The 15253-nt window shown below is 42.6% G+C and overlaps 1 protein-coding gene across 7 annotated transcripts in view; it reads right to left on the bottom strand.

Moving 5' to 3' along the window:
* The window catches only part of NAV2 (neuron navigator 2), a 371496-nt gene extending 359227 nt beyond the window's left edge, over positions 1 to 12269 (bottom strand). Inside the window, exons 1-5 of one of the 7 annotated variants that reach the window (XM_069016444.1) lie at positions 12165 to 12269; positions 11366 to 11691; positions 9072 to 9153; positions 8785 to 8938; positions 8534 to 8649 (exon numbers count right to left, since the gene is read on the bottom strand). In XM_069016444.1, the coding sequence (XP_068872545.1) occupies positions 8534 to 8608 (75 nt within the window). In that variant the 5' untranslated portion in view covers positions 8609 to 8649; positions 8785 to 8938; positions 9072 to 9153; positions 11366 to 11691; positions 12165 to 12269. Of the gene's footprint in view, positions 1 to 8533; positions 8650 to 8784; positions 8939 to 9071; positions 9154 to 10121; positions 10142 to 11113; positions 11342 to 11365; positions 11692 to 12164 lie in introns of those variants that run through there. The other 6 variants (XM_069016446.1, XM_069016442.1, XM_069016443.1 and 3 more) reach the window with 6 other exon arrangements.
* Positions 12270 to 15253: the final 2984 nt, after the last annotated feature.

Here is a 15253-nt window from a genome sequence, read left to right as displayed (position 1 = left end):
TATCACAGGACTAAATTGACGACATTTTAAAAATTCATTACCTTGTTTGACATGATACAGCAAACATCAATGAAGAAAACAAGGCATCTGAATTAGGAAACTTCAGAGAGAGACAGTGAAATAACACAGGCAATTCCATCTGCCTTGTTACATTTTTGGAGTAGTCATATCAGATGTATGTTGTTTATCCAAAACAAATCCTCCAAGTTACTGAGGATCTGATAGTCACTGCTGTCATCACAACGAAGAACTGAAAGACTTTAGAAAATAAACTGCAAACTAAATGCTTGCAGCACGTAGAGTTCTCATCTTCCACCTATAAGTGAGGTTTTTCATAACAAACCCACCTTGTCTCTATCGATTTCTCAACTGTTACCAGATCTCAGAAGCTACTCTCTTGCCCCTCAGCTCCCTTCAATACAATTCCTTTTTTAGTGCAGAATACTTGAAAAATAGCTACGCAAGCCTGAGTACATATTTATTACCATCAACGTGCGGTAGCCTCAAGAGACATCCACGCATCATAATCTGTTAGCAAGAAAGGGAATCAGAGTCTTCAATACCATGCTATTTTTTCCCTAATGCTGCAAGGACAAGCTAATTTGTAAGCCAGATCATTTCTTTCTAAAGGATGAATGACAGTCTTCTGTAAAGAAGGGGTTTTTATAATTCTACCACAAAAAGGGCAAGATATTTTTTCCCTCTACACAAAAACTGATCTCCATCCTATCACTGACTTTCACTTCCATGGGAATGTTGCAGGAGTCTCTCAGTCTCCCAAAAATGGGTCTGGTTCCCATCAGACGCTGCAGCAGACTCCTGAGAAGTTGGAGAGAGGCTGAGGTCTCTACACTGTCTCTGTCTCCCCATAACACTGTACACAGAGACCATGGGCCACTGTCACATCCTTCCTCTGGTTACATCGCATTGCTAGATAAAGAGCAGAAACAGAGAGTGAACTGACTGGCAAAAGGGTTTGTGCAAGAAAAGGGAAGAAACTCAGATGTATTGGCCCTTCCAGTCTTCCTCTGCAAAGGGAAATTACGACTTGATCTAGAAGACAATAGCAAGGTACTGCATTACAAAGGGAATTCACCTGGGGAAATAAATTCACTTAGTCCAGCAGTCTCCTACAAGTTACTTTAGAGTTAGACCAATATGACCTTGAACACTTTTAGAAGAAAATATCCGTTTTCATCTGTAACACACCTATTTTACTGCCAGGTTCTGTTACATTTTAAGTATTCCTCTTCGCAACCCTTTGAAAATAACACATGAACATGAATGCATACACAGACATATGATGCTTTTCAAGGAGGAGTACCTAAGAAATACACATTTGTCACACTCACCAAGAATTCCTTCATCTGCACTGCAACAGGAAATATGCTTAAAGTCATCTGTTGTACTGGATCTTAACAGAGAAACCTAATTTCTTCATTAAAGAATATACTAGAGCTTTGCTGCTACTGGAAGATGCCACTAATATTTATTTCCTAAAGTTATGAATTGCTGCAGTGTGCAAGCATAAATAAATCTATACCACATCTGTCAAACTAGACTATAATCAACCAGAAAAACCCCTAACACTGAATGCCTAAAAATAAATACTGACAAACGCATGCCTGTCTCTCCCTAATGCCTCCCTTTCTGGGAAGCCCTTGAGTTTGGAAGACTCCAAGCTTTGTAATACACCCTAAAATTAGTAAAGAAGTCTGAATTACCACAGAGACTATTTCCTGTACACTCCTTCCTCCTTTTCCTCATTCTCTTTCCTACCACTCCCTTCACCAGGAATATCACAATAGATAACTGACCTCAGGGATATCAAATTTGCTTCCAGGCACAGACACAGCGAGAGGCAATGTCTGACTGTCCAATTTGAATTTCCCAGCTATTTAGGTTTTGAAGTATTTTATACCATGGCCCACACATTATTCTAAGTGACAATTACTTCAAAGCCAGAGGGTAGCCATTTGCATAATAATGAACATTTTTCTAAGGAGGTGTGCAGGAAACTACACGCTAATGAGTTAGAATGTGCATTATCTGAAAGTCACACTTGCTTTATAAAAATGAGTAAACACACAACCTCTAGTGTTTACCTTCTTGTACCGTTTATGTAACACACTGAGAGACACCTGTCCTATTAAATGCACAGGACATAGAACTAACTCTTGCAACACTGACTCACCTGACACTCAGTAATTTCCATTGGACTTTTCCCATGTGTAAGGGCTGTGGGAGTGGGGAAGCAGTGCATCAGGGGAAATGCATCCTATGGCACAGAAAACATGGGTTTGCTACGTCTTAATCACAGAAAAAATGAGGGAAATACAGCAACTTCTGCTAAACCACTGTAAAAGAAGGGAATGAGAGATGAAATGCATTTCACAGCTGCACAAGCATTCCCAAAAACACTGTGGCATTAGGGGTAAATTTTTTTACAATCTAACTAGTAACAGAATATTTTTTTTTTACTAGACACAGAGTTCTACTTAGCATCCTACAACCCTCTTAAATATCAGAGGTTAACTTTATTTTGAAAAAGTGTTCTTACACTCCAAAGAACACACCCTACACTACATAGCACTTACCTGTATTTACTGCTTGAGCCTTTTGGTTTCATTACCTTTGAAATTAGATTGATGAAGCCATTAGGATCTTAGCTATCATATATATATATATATATAGATAGATAGATAGATATCTCCTCATTTATACCACAGGATGTGGAAAACTGGAACAAGAGGCTCACTAATGCACTGAGCCACAGCTACGGCATCATGTCCAGCTTTCACTCTTTAACCCACACTCAAAAGGGCCCCAGACGAGGGACCCCAAAGCCAACTGAAGGAGACAGAATATATAATCCACCCCAGATTGGAGATTTTCCACAGAATCAAGATGCCTGGCTAAATTTTGAAATATCCCAGCTAACTTATGACCATTAATAGTCATAGTCATCCAAGATAAGAACAATAATCATATGTAATGTCTTAGGGTTTTAAAGCCTGTTGTCAGCAGCAGCAGCTGGAAGAAGGGCTGGATTTCTTCCCTACACAAAAGGCAAGCAGCTGATGCATCATATTGCTGGGTTTCTGTCCAGCTCTGAAAGATCAGCTATTGATCAGTGCCACTGGCAGTACAGCACACCAGACACTGTTGTAGGATTTGAATGAGCAGATCACACCAGTGTAGTCTTAATCTACCATCAGAGAAGAGGGGGAGGAAAAGCCAGTTCAAAACCACGTGCTGTGTAGATACACACAAATGCAAGCAGGGAAGTCCTTCCAGACATGAGCAGAGTCAGGGGTGCCATATAAGGTCCTCATCAGCACTGATCCTCACTCCTTTACGACTGGAAATAATCAACTCTTCCATATTATTCAAGACAATTTCAGCAAACAGAAATAATTTCTGCCTGATTTTGTTCAGTTCCATTTACAACAGCATCTGCACTTACCTGCTGTGTAAACTGTCTACCATGCAAGCATTTTCAGAGGCATGCATGCCAGGATTTTGGAAAAAACCCTCAAGAATAATTTGGGCAAGCCTAAGACCTCAAGGAATCACACACAAGCTTTTTTCATTGTAGAGTAACACAGAGATGGGGAAAGGACAAGGCAAAGAGATGAAAGACTGACAGAATTACACGAGCCAGTTCTAGTTGAGACTATGCCACAGAGTCCTCAGGCACACAAGGTTCACCGCTTGCAGTCGAACCTTTGATTGGCTGACATCACCACAGATCCTTTGCATCGCATCCTAACGCAAACTTACACAAGCTGGAAAAGAATCACCCCTGAATCTTAAGAAGTTTGCAAAATTCCTTTAACTAGACAAAAATTACAAGAGACATCAGCTGAGTAAGCGAGACCCTCTGTTTACACTATATAAACATTTTTGAAAATATGGGAAATTTCTTTAAGACCGGGGTCTGTCTGGGAGAGGGCTGGTAGTATTAAATCACACTCCTTTAACTCTCTCATTAAAACCATTGCAGAAAGAACTTTTAGAGAAAATAGAAGAACAAAATACCTTGTAGCAACCATTAAGGTGAAAATCTGCATCACAAAAACAAACACAACTACCTGCTTCTTTGAGCCAATTTCTCAGTGAAGAGTGGTTTAAAATAGTCACAGACAACACACCCACAAAAAGAGTTTCAGAAGCATCTAAAGAGCAGGAAATTTATGACTTTACACAGAAGCCAAGCCCTGGACAGATCACCAAGGTACATCCATGTAATTAAAATCTCCCAAATCTGATTCTGTGATTATAATGTTTAAAGTAAATTTATTTACAACCCTAATTACTGCAATAAAAACATAAAATCCAGTCAGGAACTAAAATTTTACAGAGATTGTTATGTTTACAGAGGGTTTTACATATCTGCAAAACAAAGGAGAAGCTGACATCTTTTCAGTTCTCCTACTCAGGGAATTTTTATTGCATGTGTATTTCCATAAAAACCCAGTTAGTTAAATTATCAAAACACCACAACACAGCTTGCTGTAATTTCATAAGCTAAGTCTTGCTGCAATTTATAAGTGGTTATACTTGAGTGCTTCCACACTGGCTCAGCAGCACAGTACCCAACTGCATTAATGTCTCAGCACAAAATTCTGCTATTAAACACGGTACTCAGCCACCATTACCCTGCTTTAAACAACACAAGTCCTCAGTATAAGCAGGTCAATACATGTGAGACTACTTATGCTCTTTAAACTGACTTTGATATAAAGGTATCAGCAGAGCATCCTCAAGCAAATGGGAACTGTATCAATAACAAGCCAGGAAAAACACAAACCCAGGAGAAAGCTAAAGCATATGGCTTCAGTCACGGGTATCACAACGACTGCTCCAACAAAAACAAGAGAGAAAGACGCCCCATGAAAACAGTGTTAGTCTGCTTGTAACACTGTAAAACTGCAGCTCACACATTCTTCATTCAAAATAAAAATAATAAAAGAAAAAAAAAAGAGCTGAGGATGTTTACTCTAAAGTAGCAAAAGGAGAAAAAAAATACTGGAAGACCACCATCAGTTTGGCTTTAAAAGGTCCAGTGCCAAACACACTCTGCCTCTGTGGCAGCATGAGCAGGTAGCTTGAACTGATATTTCTAAGTCCAGGACGAAAACTTTTCTGCAGTCAAAACCAAAAACGTCCACAAACCCATGCACAAAAACAATCAACCACCACAACATCACAAGCCTGTGAGGTGTACTATTACCATGCTACTTTCTGTGCTGCTGACAACACAGTCCTTCCTAAAACCTACCAGCCCAGGACACCAGGCAAGTGCAAAAAAAAACTCTAATAAAAAATTAAAATCTCAAGTTAAGCGGAGACAACTGTTTAGTTAGACAATAGAGCACATCTAAGCATAAAATACACATTTACAGAGATCCTTCCAAAGTCTGAATGCATTTCACAGTTACATTTTACTCATCATTCGGTCAAAGAGGGTTCAGCCAGGCAGAGCAGAAGACACTTCTGTCACTACTGCATACACATTTCTTTAGGATGTCCCACTAACTTAGAGCTATGGACCTGAATGGAAAGTCAAGAAGAAGAGGGAATGAAGGATGGAAACCAACTGAAGAAATATTTCTTCTCACTCATCAGCAGAAAATGCATTTAATCAGAACACAGGGCAGTACTAAATTTTTCATGACACAGGACATGAAAATGTACCTAACTACATTATTTTAGCAGCATTTTTTACCTCAAGTCTCTTCTTCAAGAAAAAAAAAAGTAAATATCTGAATTCACTGCTCATGAGTGACCATCCATTTTATATCAAAACAATACTCTACACACAAACTTCATGGACAAAAAGTCTATAGTATCACCTATATTACTCTTGTATTTGAAGACTCTGTTGCCAAGGTCATATCCTGGCATAAAGCCTGCTCACTATTCACATCAGTATTCATGTTGGTAATCCTGCTACCTTCAGATGGTCAGCTTACACGGTTATTAAACCTGATCAAATTCTTCACTTGTACATTACCAGTTACATGGAATTTGGCTATGTAATTCCCACTAGAGCCAACTTAAGACATGTAGATAGCTGTATTGCTATCCCAAAGATTAATATGAGTCCTCTTAAATTCAGCCTGGGAAGCTGTGATGAGTGAAAAGAACCTGCTTCAGCTGATCTCAGCAAAGTCAGAGGCAGCCCAGTTTTGAGTTCTTGAAGATCAGCCAACGCATAAAGAGCAAAACCCCATCCCTCTAAAAACCAAGCACAAATACTAAATCTTGTCTTACTTTAATCAATATATCTACTAAGTTGATAACCAGAAATACACTTGAAAAAAAAAACAAAACAGAAAACTAAGCTTTATTTCTACACCACAAATGCAAACAGCGTTCTGTACTTTACTTGGGAAAGACAAGCCAGATCCATCATCATGGGGTGTATGTACACAGACTGATTTCTTACTGCTTCAGAAACACTAAACAATGGTTGACTTTATGTCCATAATACATGGTGATAAAAAGGAGAATGCACTCACCTGATTAAAAATGAGCTTGATCTTATTTCTTCCAGCATAAGCCTCACTTCCAGTAACAAAGTCTCTATTGATGAATAATTTTAACAGCCTTTGATCACATATCCACTTTTCCCTATCAGAAATCTAAGAATTTTAAGTTTAGGAACACTAAAGTTTACATTACTATTCAACTCCATAATAACAACAACTGAATTGCATCAACATTATTATTATTCCAAACTCATTTTTCCCAGTAAGCATAAGTCTTAGCAAAACTCTCATGAGTAACCTTTCCCTGAAAAATTCTATAGGAAATGAAATGTAATACTCTATTAAGACTTGTTTTGCAAACAGAAGTGAGAGAGATCACCCAAGCATGCGGAGTCATTAAAATGGATCTTACATATATCATTATAAATTTAATAATCTCCATGACGGCTAGAGTTCAAGTTAAAATGAATGTCAGCAAAGCATGACCAATTGATGTTATCCCAGCTGCCACTGAGCCTCACTTGGGGTTATATTATACATTCAGAGGCCCCATGCTACATGTGCACCGAACACCCAGAGCCAGGAGCAGATGGGAGATGTAGGCTCCCATACCTATCAGCAAGGAGAGACAGACATAATTGCATATTAATTTCAGTGCATCAAAACAATTACAGCATACTTCGGTGTCACAGGTCGCAAATGTTTTTGCCATCACACCCCACATGCAGTATAACGCTGTACACTTAAGAAGGAGGGGGAAAAAAGTGTTCTAGCAGTCTCCAGAAATTAAGTCAATAGAAGGATTTTGTTTCAACCCTTATTGATTTACTTCAGTCCCAAAATGCTTCCTTGAAAAATGCAGAAGGAAGACCTCGGCAACTTGTCAGTTAATAGATCATGCTTGGTGCAATTAAAATACATTCATGAGTTTTATTTTGTTCCCCAAATAAATGTTCCCGAACTTCTATTTCTCTCCAAGCAAACAGCTGCATTTTATCCAATTTCTGAAAGTTTTCCAGGTTGCTCAGATTTCTAATGGGGTGACAGGGAAACCACTTTTATTCTTCAGCAGACCTGATGAAACTCTGACACAAACCTCCCTCTCCCTGAAATTAGACAGTGCTGTTGAACAGCAAAATAATAGCTGATGGTCAATTTTTTTTCCAACTCACTTTTCAACTGAAATAAAAATCCCACAAGGAAAAGGAGCTCTCCACACAGAGCTCAACACAGCATTTTCTACCCTCCACCAACTCTGCATGGAGGACAACATCAATGATTTATACAGCAGAAACATGTCAAAGTTTTAGTTTGCTTGACTGGTGCCAACAAAACAACTTTGGAGTCCCAGCTGTTCACAAGCTACAGTTTTGTCTGAGACAAGGACTTCACTTAGGTCAGTTTAGTGCACCAACCCATTAAGAGGGGATAACACAACACCACCTTGACACACAGAGCTTCCACAAAAGCACTTGAGCAAAATAAGGGCCAACAGCTGACATTAAGCACGTTCCACTGTACATTTTGATTCAAGCCAAACTTATATCTGGCAACTACAGCAAAATGCAAACAGTACCACCAGGACAATGAGGGCACTGGCAAACGTACAACATTCTCAGCAAATTAAAACACCCAACACCAAGAAAGCATTTTTCTAACCACTCTACTAACGATATCAACAGGGAAAAAAAGGTAAACTTACAATAAATCAATAATCTGACCAGACTCAGTAAGAGTCAGTATTCTTCATTTGCACTGTATGTCTCCCCATCAACAAACAGCCAGAATTCTAGAGATTTTTCCCTTCTTTCACTCATATCACAATTTCCCCTTCCCTCAGCTCTTTGCTCCATACATTGGAAGAAGCCTGAAGACAAAGACAAACATTTTCTAAAACACATAATCAGGAGATCTACAGCTGGCTGAGCATAGCAAGCAGCAAGTGCAAGTGATAAAAGCATTATGTGGAGCTCTTCTGCCACTTGCATCTCCTTCAGTAATTTAAGCAGAAAGTGTTCCCACCTTTTGTCACTTACCCTTTTTTGATCTTCCAGTCCATGTGTCACAGTCTTTCTTTTCTGATGTTGGCTGGATTCAGAGCCAGGTTCCATTTCCCTGCTACAAAGACTCTTCCAGCCTCCTTAAGCTTTCTCTAAAAATCCATAGTATAAACAAAAAAAAAAAAAATCTAAAAATAATTTTTAAAAAAGGCGAGATAATTCCTTCAAACCTCATCCATGTCTTTTATCATCCTTCTAAATTCCTGTTTGCCATCACTGCTCATTACCTTAACAAGCAGCCATTCTGTGAGCCTCTATATCCTATAGTAGCTCAGATGAAGTTTTCCATGTACGTGCCTTATAGAAGGATGACAGAGCTGAATCCAAACCCAGTAGTTTGTGCCACATTATTGCTCCATCAGCAGCCTTTTCAGTGCATTCCTGGCACAGATAATTTATATGTCAATAAAGGTGTAAATGTGCATTTAATCCACTGTGTTGATATTATCAGCATCCCTCTCATGGGCCACCTTCCTCCCATAAATCAATGTAAACACTTCGCAGTGATAATTGCCTTTTGCAAATCTAGCAGGTGTTAATTACGTAAAATCATCCATGCACACTTGTCATCTTCTTCTATGTATTCAAACAAATACCTAGAAGGGGGGGGAAAAAAAGCAGTTTTTATCAGCTTGAAAGAAAACATAGCTACTGATGTTCTTTGCCCACCACCAGGAGCCGCAAGTCAGAACTGATACAATAATTACGTTTTGAACATACTACACTCCTCATCCAAGCTTCTCAAAATGCTTTGATGCCTATTTAGAGTGTTAGCTTGCCTTTGGGGCTTCTCGCATAAAACTGGCCCAGAATGACAATATTGTACATCAGAGCTGAACCAACTGCAACAACACTGACTGAAGCCTGCAAGGATCAACTCGAAACTCAGCTTTCCAGGGTTTGAGTCCCAGATGTAAAGCCAAACCCAATATTCTTCTGGGGTCTCTTACCCAGGGATCTTTCTCCACAGCCTGTAAAGTTACTTTGTGCCACCTCCCAAAATCCTGAGCATGATAATACGTGAACAAACAGGTTCTATTATTACTTGGTAAGAAAGCAAAATCACAGCTCAGCAGGTCAACCAGCTTAAAATGCTGTTCTTTTTGTACTGAGAAGCACAAGTTTACTACAAGAGACAAAGAGTCTCCTGAGTTAATTTGTAAGGTAGGATCAATATCAGCAGACTTCAGTATGCAGGCACCAGGAAAAACAGATTTACTACATTGAATTGTATACTGAAGAGGCTAACTATTAAATCAATTTTAGCCACTTTAGCTGAGCATGGTATAATAGCACATATTTAGCTGCATGTTGTTACAAGCCTGGTAAGCACAAAAAAATCCAAACCTGTGTCCTATGTAACAAAGGAATTAATAAAAAAAGATCATCAGACACTCTCCTACCACTGAAGGATAAACAGCATAAAAAATACATTCCTCATAACACAGTGGAAATGCTTGTTCTGCATGCTGAGGTCCCTTGTTGTGCCAAGGCAAAAATCTTGACAACAGGTAGGAATACTGCTTTTGCCCATCACTTCAAACGCTCTCTCACTGCTCCTCACCATGAAGCAGTAGGTCATTAAACCAGTTCTGTTTCTTCTAAAGAGCACAGGAAAGAATACAGCTGATTGCAGTGGTGCTGCTATGCTTTGCCATTTGAAAGTAATCTAAAAACACATCTAACCCATTTTACAGAGAAACAGGAGGTTTCCAATTTTATTTTGAACCGGAATCTCCTCCTGATCCTCAAACCTTCCAATAGCCAAGGAAATGAGACAGGTACCTTGAAGGCAATATAAGGCCTCTGACCTTAGCAACAAATATCACAAGCAAAAAAAACCCCCAAATTTTATAAATATCCTTAAGTCCCACCGAGGAAAACTTTTTCCCTCCAGTGATTTCACTGTGATGTGACACATGAGACTGCATCAGTCACATCGTGTAATGCCATGCTGGAATAGCATGACATAACCAGTGCAACTAAGGACAACATGAAAGGTCCCCTGAACAAGAAAAAAAAAAAAAAAGAAGACGAAGAAAAAGTGCAGTCTCTGGAAGTTCCTGTGCATTCAATGCTCCAGCTTTAACCATCATGGAAACAGACTCTCTGGGGAAGCACGTGAGGATCTATTTGTATGTAGTACTTAATATATGCCTGCAACCTAAGACCATGTGTTACAGGTATTCAGTGTCACTGTCCAAGTTAGCTACATTAAGCCTCATATACTAAAAAAAAATATTAATGAGAGGGAAAAAAAAGAATCCTGAAGCTTAAAGAACCATTTTGAGGCAGCCACAAACCATTTTTGAATATCTAGACTGAATTTTATTCTTACTATCTCCAGCAAAAAGATGTCTCACTTTTTATCTCTGTGCATATCTGACTGTGGAGATGGATTTATTAACAAATTTAATCTAACAACAATTAACTGGCATTAAATACAGAACAAAAACTTCAATAAGAAAAACAAGGTAGGCTTTGCTGGGGAAATCACCACACAGCCAGAGACACTGAAACCAACAAAAAACCCAGGTGACCCAAAATCAGTGTTACCCCATTTTCCCACCACAGCAACATCCAAAGCCCCCAGTCAGGCTCTAGACCCAGCTGGGCTATGACTGAAAATCCTCCATGAATGAACAGCTCTAAGAGCTCAGAGCCTACACCTGACCATGGTTTAAACACATTAACACTCTCAATGAACCACAGGTGAATTAATATTCTTAAATTTAAACCATAAGAGCTCCACCTGCATATGTTCTACCAGGGTCCATCTTCAAGACACAGTCCCAGAAAGGTCCCCACCTGCACAGAATGTCGCTCAGAAACACCTCGCTGCATACCCAGATCCTCAAGGACGCCGCCTGGCCGCCAGTCTTTCATTAAAAGTAACGCAAATTAACACAACTTTTGGGGGTTTTCTCATTAAAATATAAGCAATCTCGCAACATCAGGAATTTTTCATTCCCGCAACTGCCCGTATTTCGGAACAAGCAGGCAAACAACCAAATCCACGAGTTCATTTTTTCACACGGGGAACAGAAGCCCGGCAGCCCGTGAGTTCCGCGGTTCTGCGAGGTGCCAGACAAAACCCCGCGTGGGCTGCCGGGCTGGGCGGGCGCCCCTCTGCCCTGCACACAAGGAGAGATAAAATAATAGTAATACAAATCATCACAGAGGGCAGCAGCAGGACCCGCCCGGTGGCCAGCCCCGCCCGCGCCCAGCCCGCCAGCCCGCGCCGAGGGGCGACCCCGGCCCCGAGCCCGCGCTGCCCTCACCGCCGAGCCCCGCACAAGTTGCGGCCCCGCCGCCGCAGGGAGCGCGGAGGAGCCGCTCCCGCGCAGCGCAGCGAGGCGGGCGGTGCCGGCCCCGCCGAGCCGCGCCGCGGATGGGGCAGAGCCCCCCGGGACCCCCTCCCGCCCCGGCAGCCGCTCCCCGGCGGGCCAGGGCTCGCTGCCGGCCCCCGGCCGCCGGCGGGGCGCGGGTCTCCGCCCGCCCGGGGCCGCGTCCCTCCCGCCGCCGGAGCGGGCGCGCCGGGACAAACTTTCGCATCCCTCCTGCGCGCCGGGCCGGGCTCCCCACGCCCGCCGCGTCCCGCCGGTACCTGCCGGGGCTGCCGCGGCGGGGCGGGCGGCTCTGGGCGCTGCTGCTCCCGCGGGCCGGCGGCCCATGCGCCCGGGGCAGGGCGAGGGGCCGCCCTGCACGCCCGGCTCCGGCTCCAGCGCCGCCGCTCCGCGCCGCCGCCACAACTCACTCTGGCGTCGCCAGGACAACGAGCGCCCGCCCTTGGCCGAGCCCCCTCCCTCCTTCCCGCCCTCCCCGCAGCGCCGCCCGCGCCGCCCAACGCGGGGGCTCCCACGTGGGGCCGCCACGCCAATGGAAGGCGGGGGCTGCGGCCGCCGGAGGCAGGGAAGGGCCACTTTCTAGGCGGGAGCGGGTGCGGGTGGAGGCAGCGGCCACCACCCCTCGGCCACCTGCCCCTTCGGCTTTGCCGCATCACCTGCCCGAAGAAATCCCTCGAGGCCGCGATGTCGCCGGCAGGGTGCAGCGAGCAGGCTTTTGGACAGAGCATGTCATGTCCCTCCTCTGCCCTGCCCTGCCCAGCTCAGCCCAGCCCACTGTCCTACATCCCGTCCCTGTGCCTTGGGATGCCCAAGACCACGGCCACACGGGTCCGGGGGATGCTGCCCGAGGGATACCGCATGGCCGTGTTGCTCGCACAGCACTATTAATGCAATATATTGCTGGTACCAAACGTGTCTTGATTAGGTGTGTGTTAAAAAAAAAAAAATAATGTAAGCGTGGTATCACCCTCTCGTTAGTGCAGACCCTTGCATTGCTGGAGCCTCGCAGGCTTAACAAGCCAGAGCTAATCAGCCAGGCTGGATGTAAGTTCACTCCTCGCAGAGCTACTTAGGAAGGTCAACAGCAGTTCTGGAAATTACAAGTAGCTGAACTCCAGAAGGTTCAGCAGAAGCCGGCTTTGGTCCAACACGACTTTCTGGCCCAGCAGACTTCAAGCAGCCTTGGTCACCCTGCCTGGCCCACACAGCTTCTGTGGGGAAGCAAAAGGAGCACTAGCAAATACTAACACAGATGCAAAATAAAGGGGGGGGTGGGGTTTATATCGAAAGATTTGGCCCCAAACTGAAATGCGCTTTTTATAGTGGGAGCGCTGTAACATGCTGTGTTCTGAGCAGAATGTTACTGTCAAAGTCAAGGCTGGCTGGAGGACACAGAAGCAGGGTAATGTTGGGGGGCTGTTGATTTCTGAAGGCAATCAGCTGGTCATGCTTCACCACCTGTTCTGACTACAGTCCAAAGAACCAAGGGTGGCCACTGCCAACCACCCTTTGTGAGAGACAAGTGAGAAGAGAAATGGTTCCTGTTCCATGGGAGCATATATTCCGGAGCATCATCAGCTTTCACCCTTCCTATCCTGGCACCAGCCCAGCTTTTCAAGGCATTTTCCTCATTTACTCTCTAAACTTGATAGTTAGTCCTGTATGTGACTCCTTCTGTGGCACCTCATTCCTGAGCAAAGAAAATTCAGTTCAACCTCAAATAAAATTATGGCTACAGTCTTGCCCTGCTTTTAGCTTTATCCTCAAGGCTTGATTCAGCAGAGCTTTCAGCCCAGTATTTGGTACATCTACTGGTAAATAAAATTTACATCTCATTTAGACTGTTTCTTCAGCTCTGTACTTTAAATGTCAAAGTATGTGGCCTCTGTAAAAAGTAACCTATGAACTTAGGCTGCCTGAGGTTTTGTTTAAGCTGACCTGGAAAAGCAAGATGTCACAAACGCCTGGGCTGCTGTGATTCTTGGGACCTTTAGGGACAATGTGTCTTGCAGAAGGCTTCTTCGCTGTGACTCTCAATCTGGCCTGTGCTCCAAGGCCTTTTCAAGCATTTTGAGGCACTTGCTGACTGCCAGCTCCCATGGAAGATGACATTTCTGTCAATGTGTGACTCAACTGCCATTTTTTGGTACCAATATTTCTCGTGTAGACAACAGGAATGAGAAGTTAAGCCAAACTGGTTCTTTGGCAAATTCAGGTGGGTGTTTTAGTATGGTAAGAGATGGTTCATAATACATTAGTTAGAAACTCTGCTTCTACTGTAACATTTTTATGTTTAGAAAATCTTCTTTTAAAATATGTGGCTAGAGGTAGAAAAGAAGATTAGAACAGCCTAGTCTGTGATAAAGGAAAATTTCAATTCAATGGGACTGCTGTAAAGGCCCTTATTTATTTTTCTCAGCAGTTGCATTCACTCACTTGCCCGCAGCTTTAGTTGCTGTGGAGGTTTTCTTCTGTAAATTCTTCAAAGTGATGGATTTTCCCTTTGAAAGAATGCTTGACTGTAGAGAACTACAGAAGTGTAACCTTTCTTATTTTTTTCCTATGCACATGTGATGCTTTGAAAAGATGTGTGTACTGCCATCTCTTTTGTTAATTTGCATGCCAAGAGCCTAAAAATTTGCATTACTGGCTTCTTACTCCCCAGTTAAAAGGCAAGGACAGTGATCTCTCACACTTCCCACTTAAAGGTCATCTGAAATACATGTTCCTCTCTGACTCAGACTAGTGAGACATTCAGCATTTTATGAACCAAAAAAGCACAAGGCTTATTTTTATTGATTAAATGTTATGGTTGTAGCAAGAAGCACTAATGTACAAGGTGTTGCACATATGTACCCTCCCCAGTGCTTACCATATAGACAGACAAAAGGCAAGAGAAAAAGCACAACATTTTAATCTCTGTTTTAGAAACAGAAAGCTATGGCACAGAGCTGACGAGGAGAATTTGCCAAGATCACATCTCCCAACTCTGTCAGCATCTTAACCACAAGCTATTCCCCTTCTTGCTGGTTCTTATCCTTTTGATGTATTTCAGCCTGTTAGATAGGTAAAAGTAATCATGTGTAAAGTTACAGCCTTGGACTCTAAAAAGAAAATGATCAAGTCCAAGTTCTCATTGGACATTAACACAGAAATAATTCTCTTATTTTAAAGTCCATACATAACCAAAGGTAAGAGTCATTGTCCTATAAAAATCAGTAACAAAGCACTTTAAATGCACACCTTTAGTCCAGGGATAATGTCAATCAAATCCCAGTACAATTCCTATGAAAAAGCCATTTAGTATGTTCACAGAAAGGAAAAAGACTGTGGGGTAGGAGCAGCAGCC

Source organism: Aphelocoma coerulescens, chromosome 5 (assembly GCF_041296385.1).
Source record: "Aphelocoma coerulescens isolate FSJ_1873_10779 chromosome 5, UR_Acoe_1.0, whole genome shotgun sequence".
NCBI lineage: Eukaryota > Metazoa > Chordata > Aves > Passeriformes > Corvidae > Aphelocoma > Aphelocoma coerulescens.
Note: the sequence above shows the minus strand (reverse complement) of the source record. Positions and strands in the feature narration are given on the sequence as shown.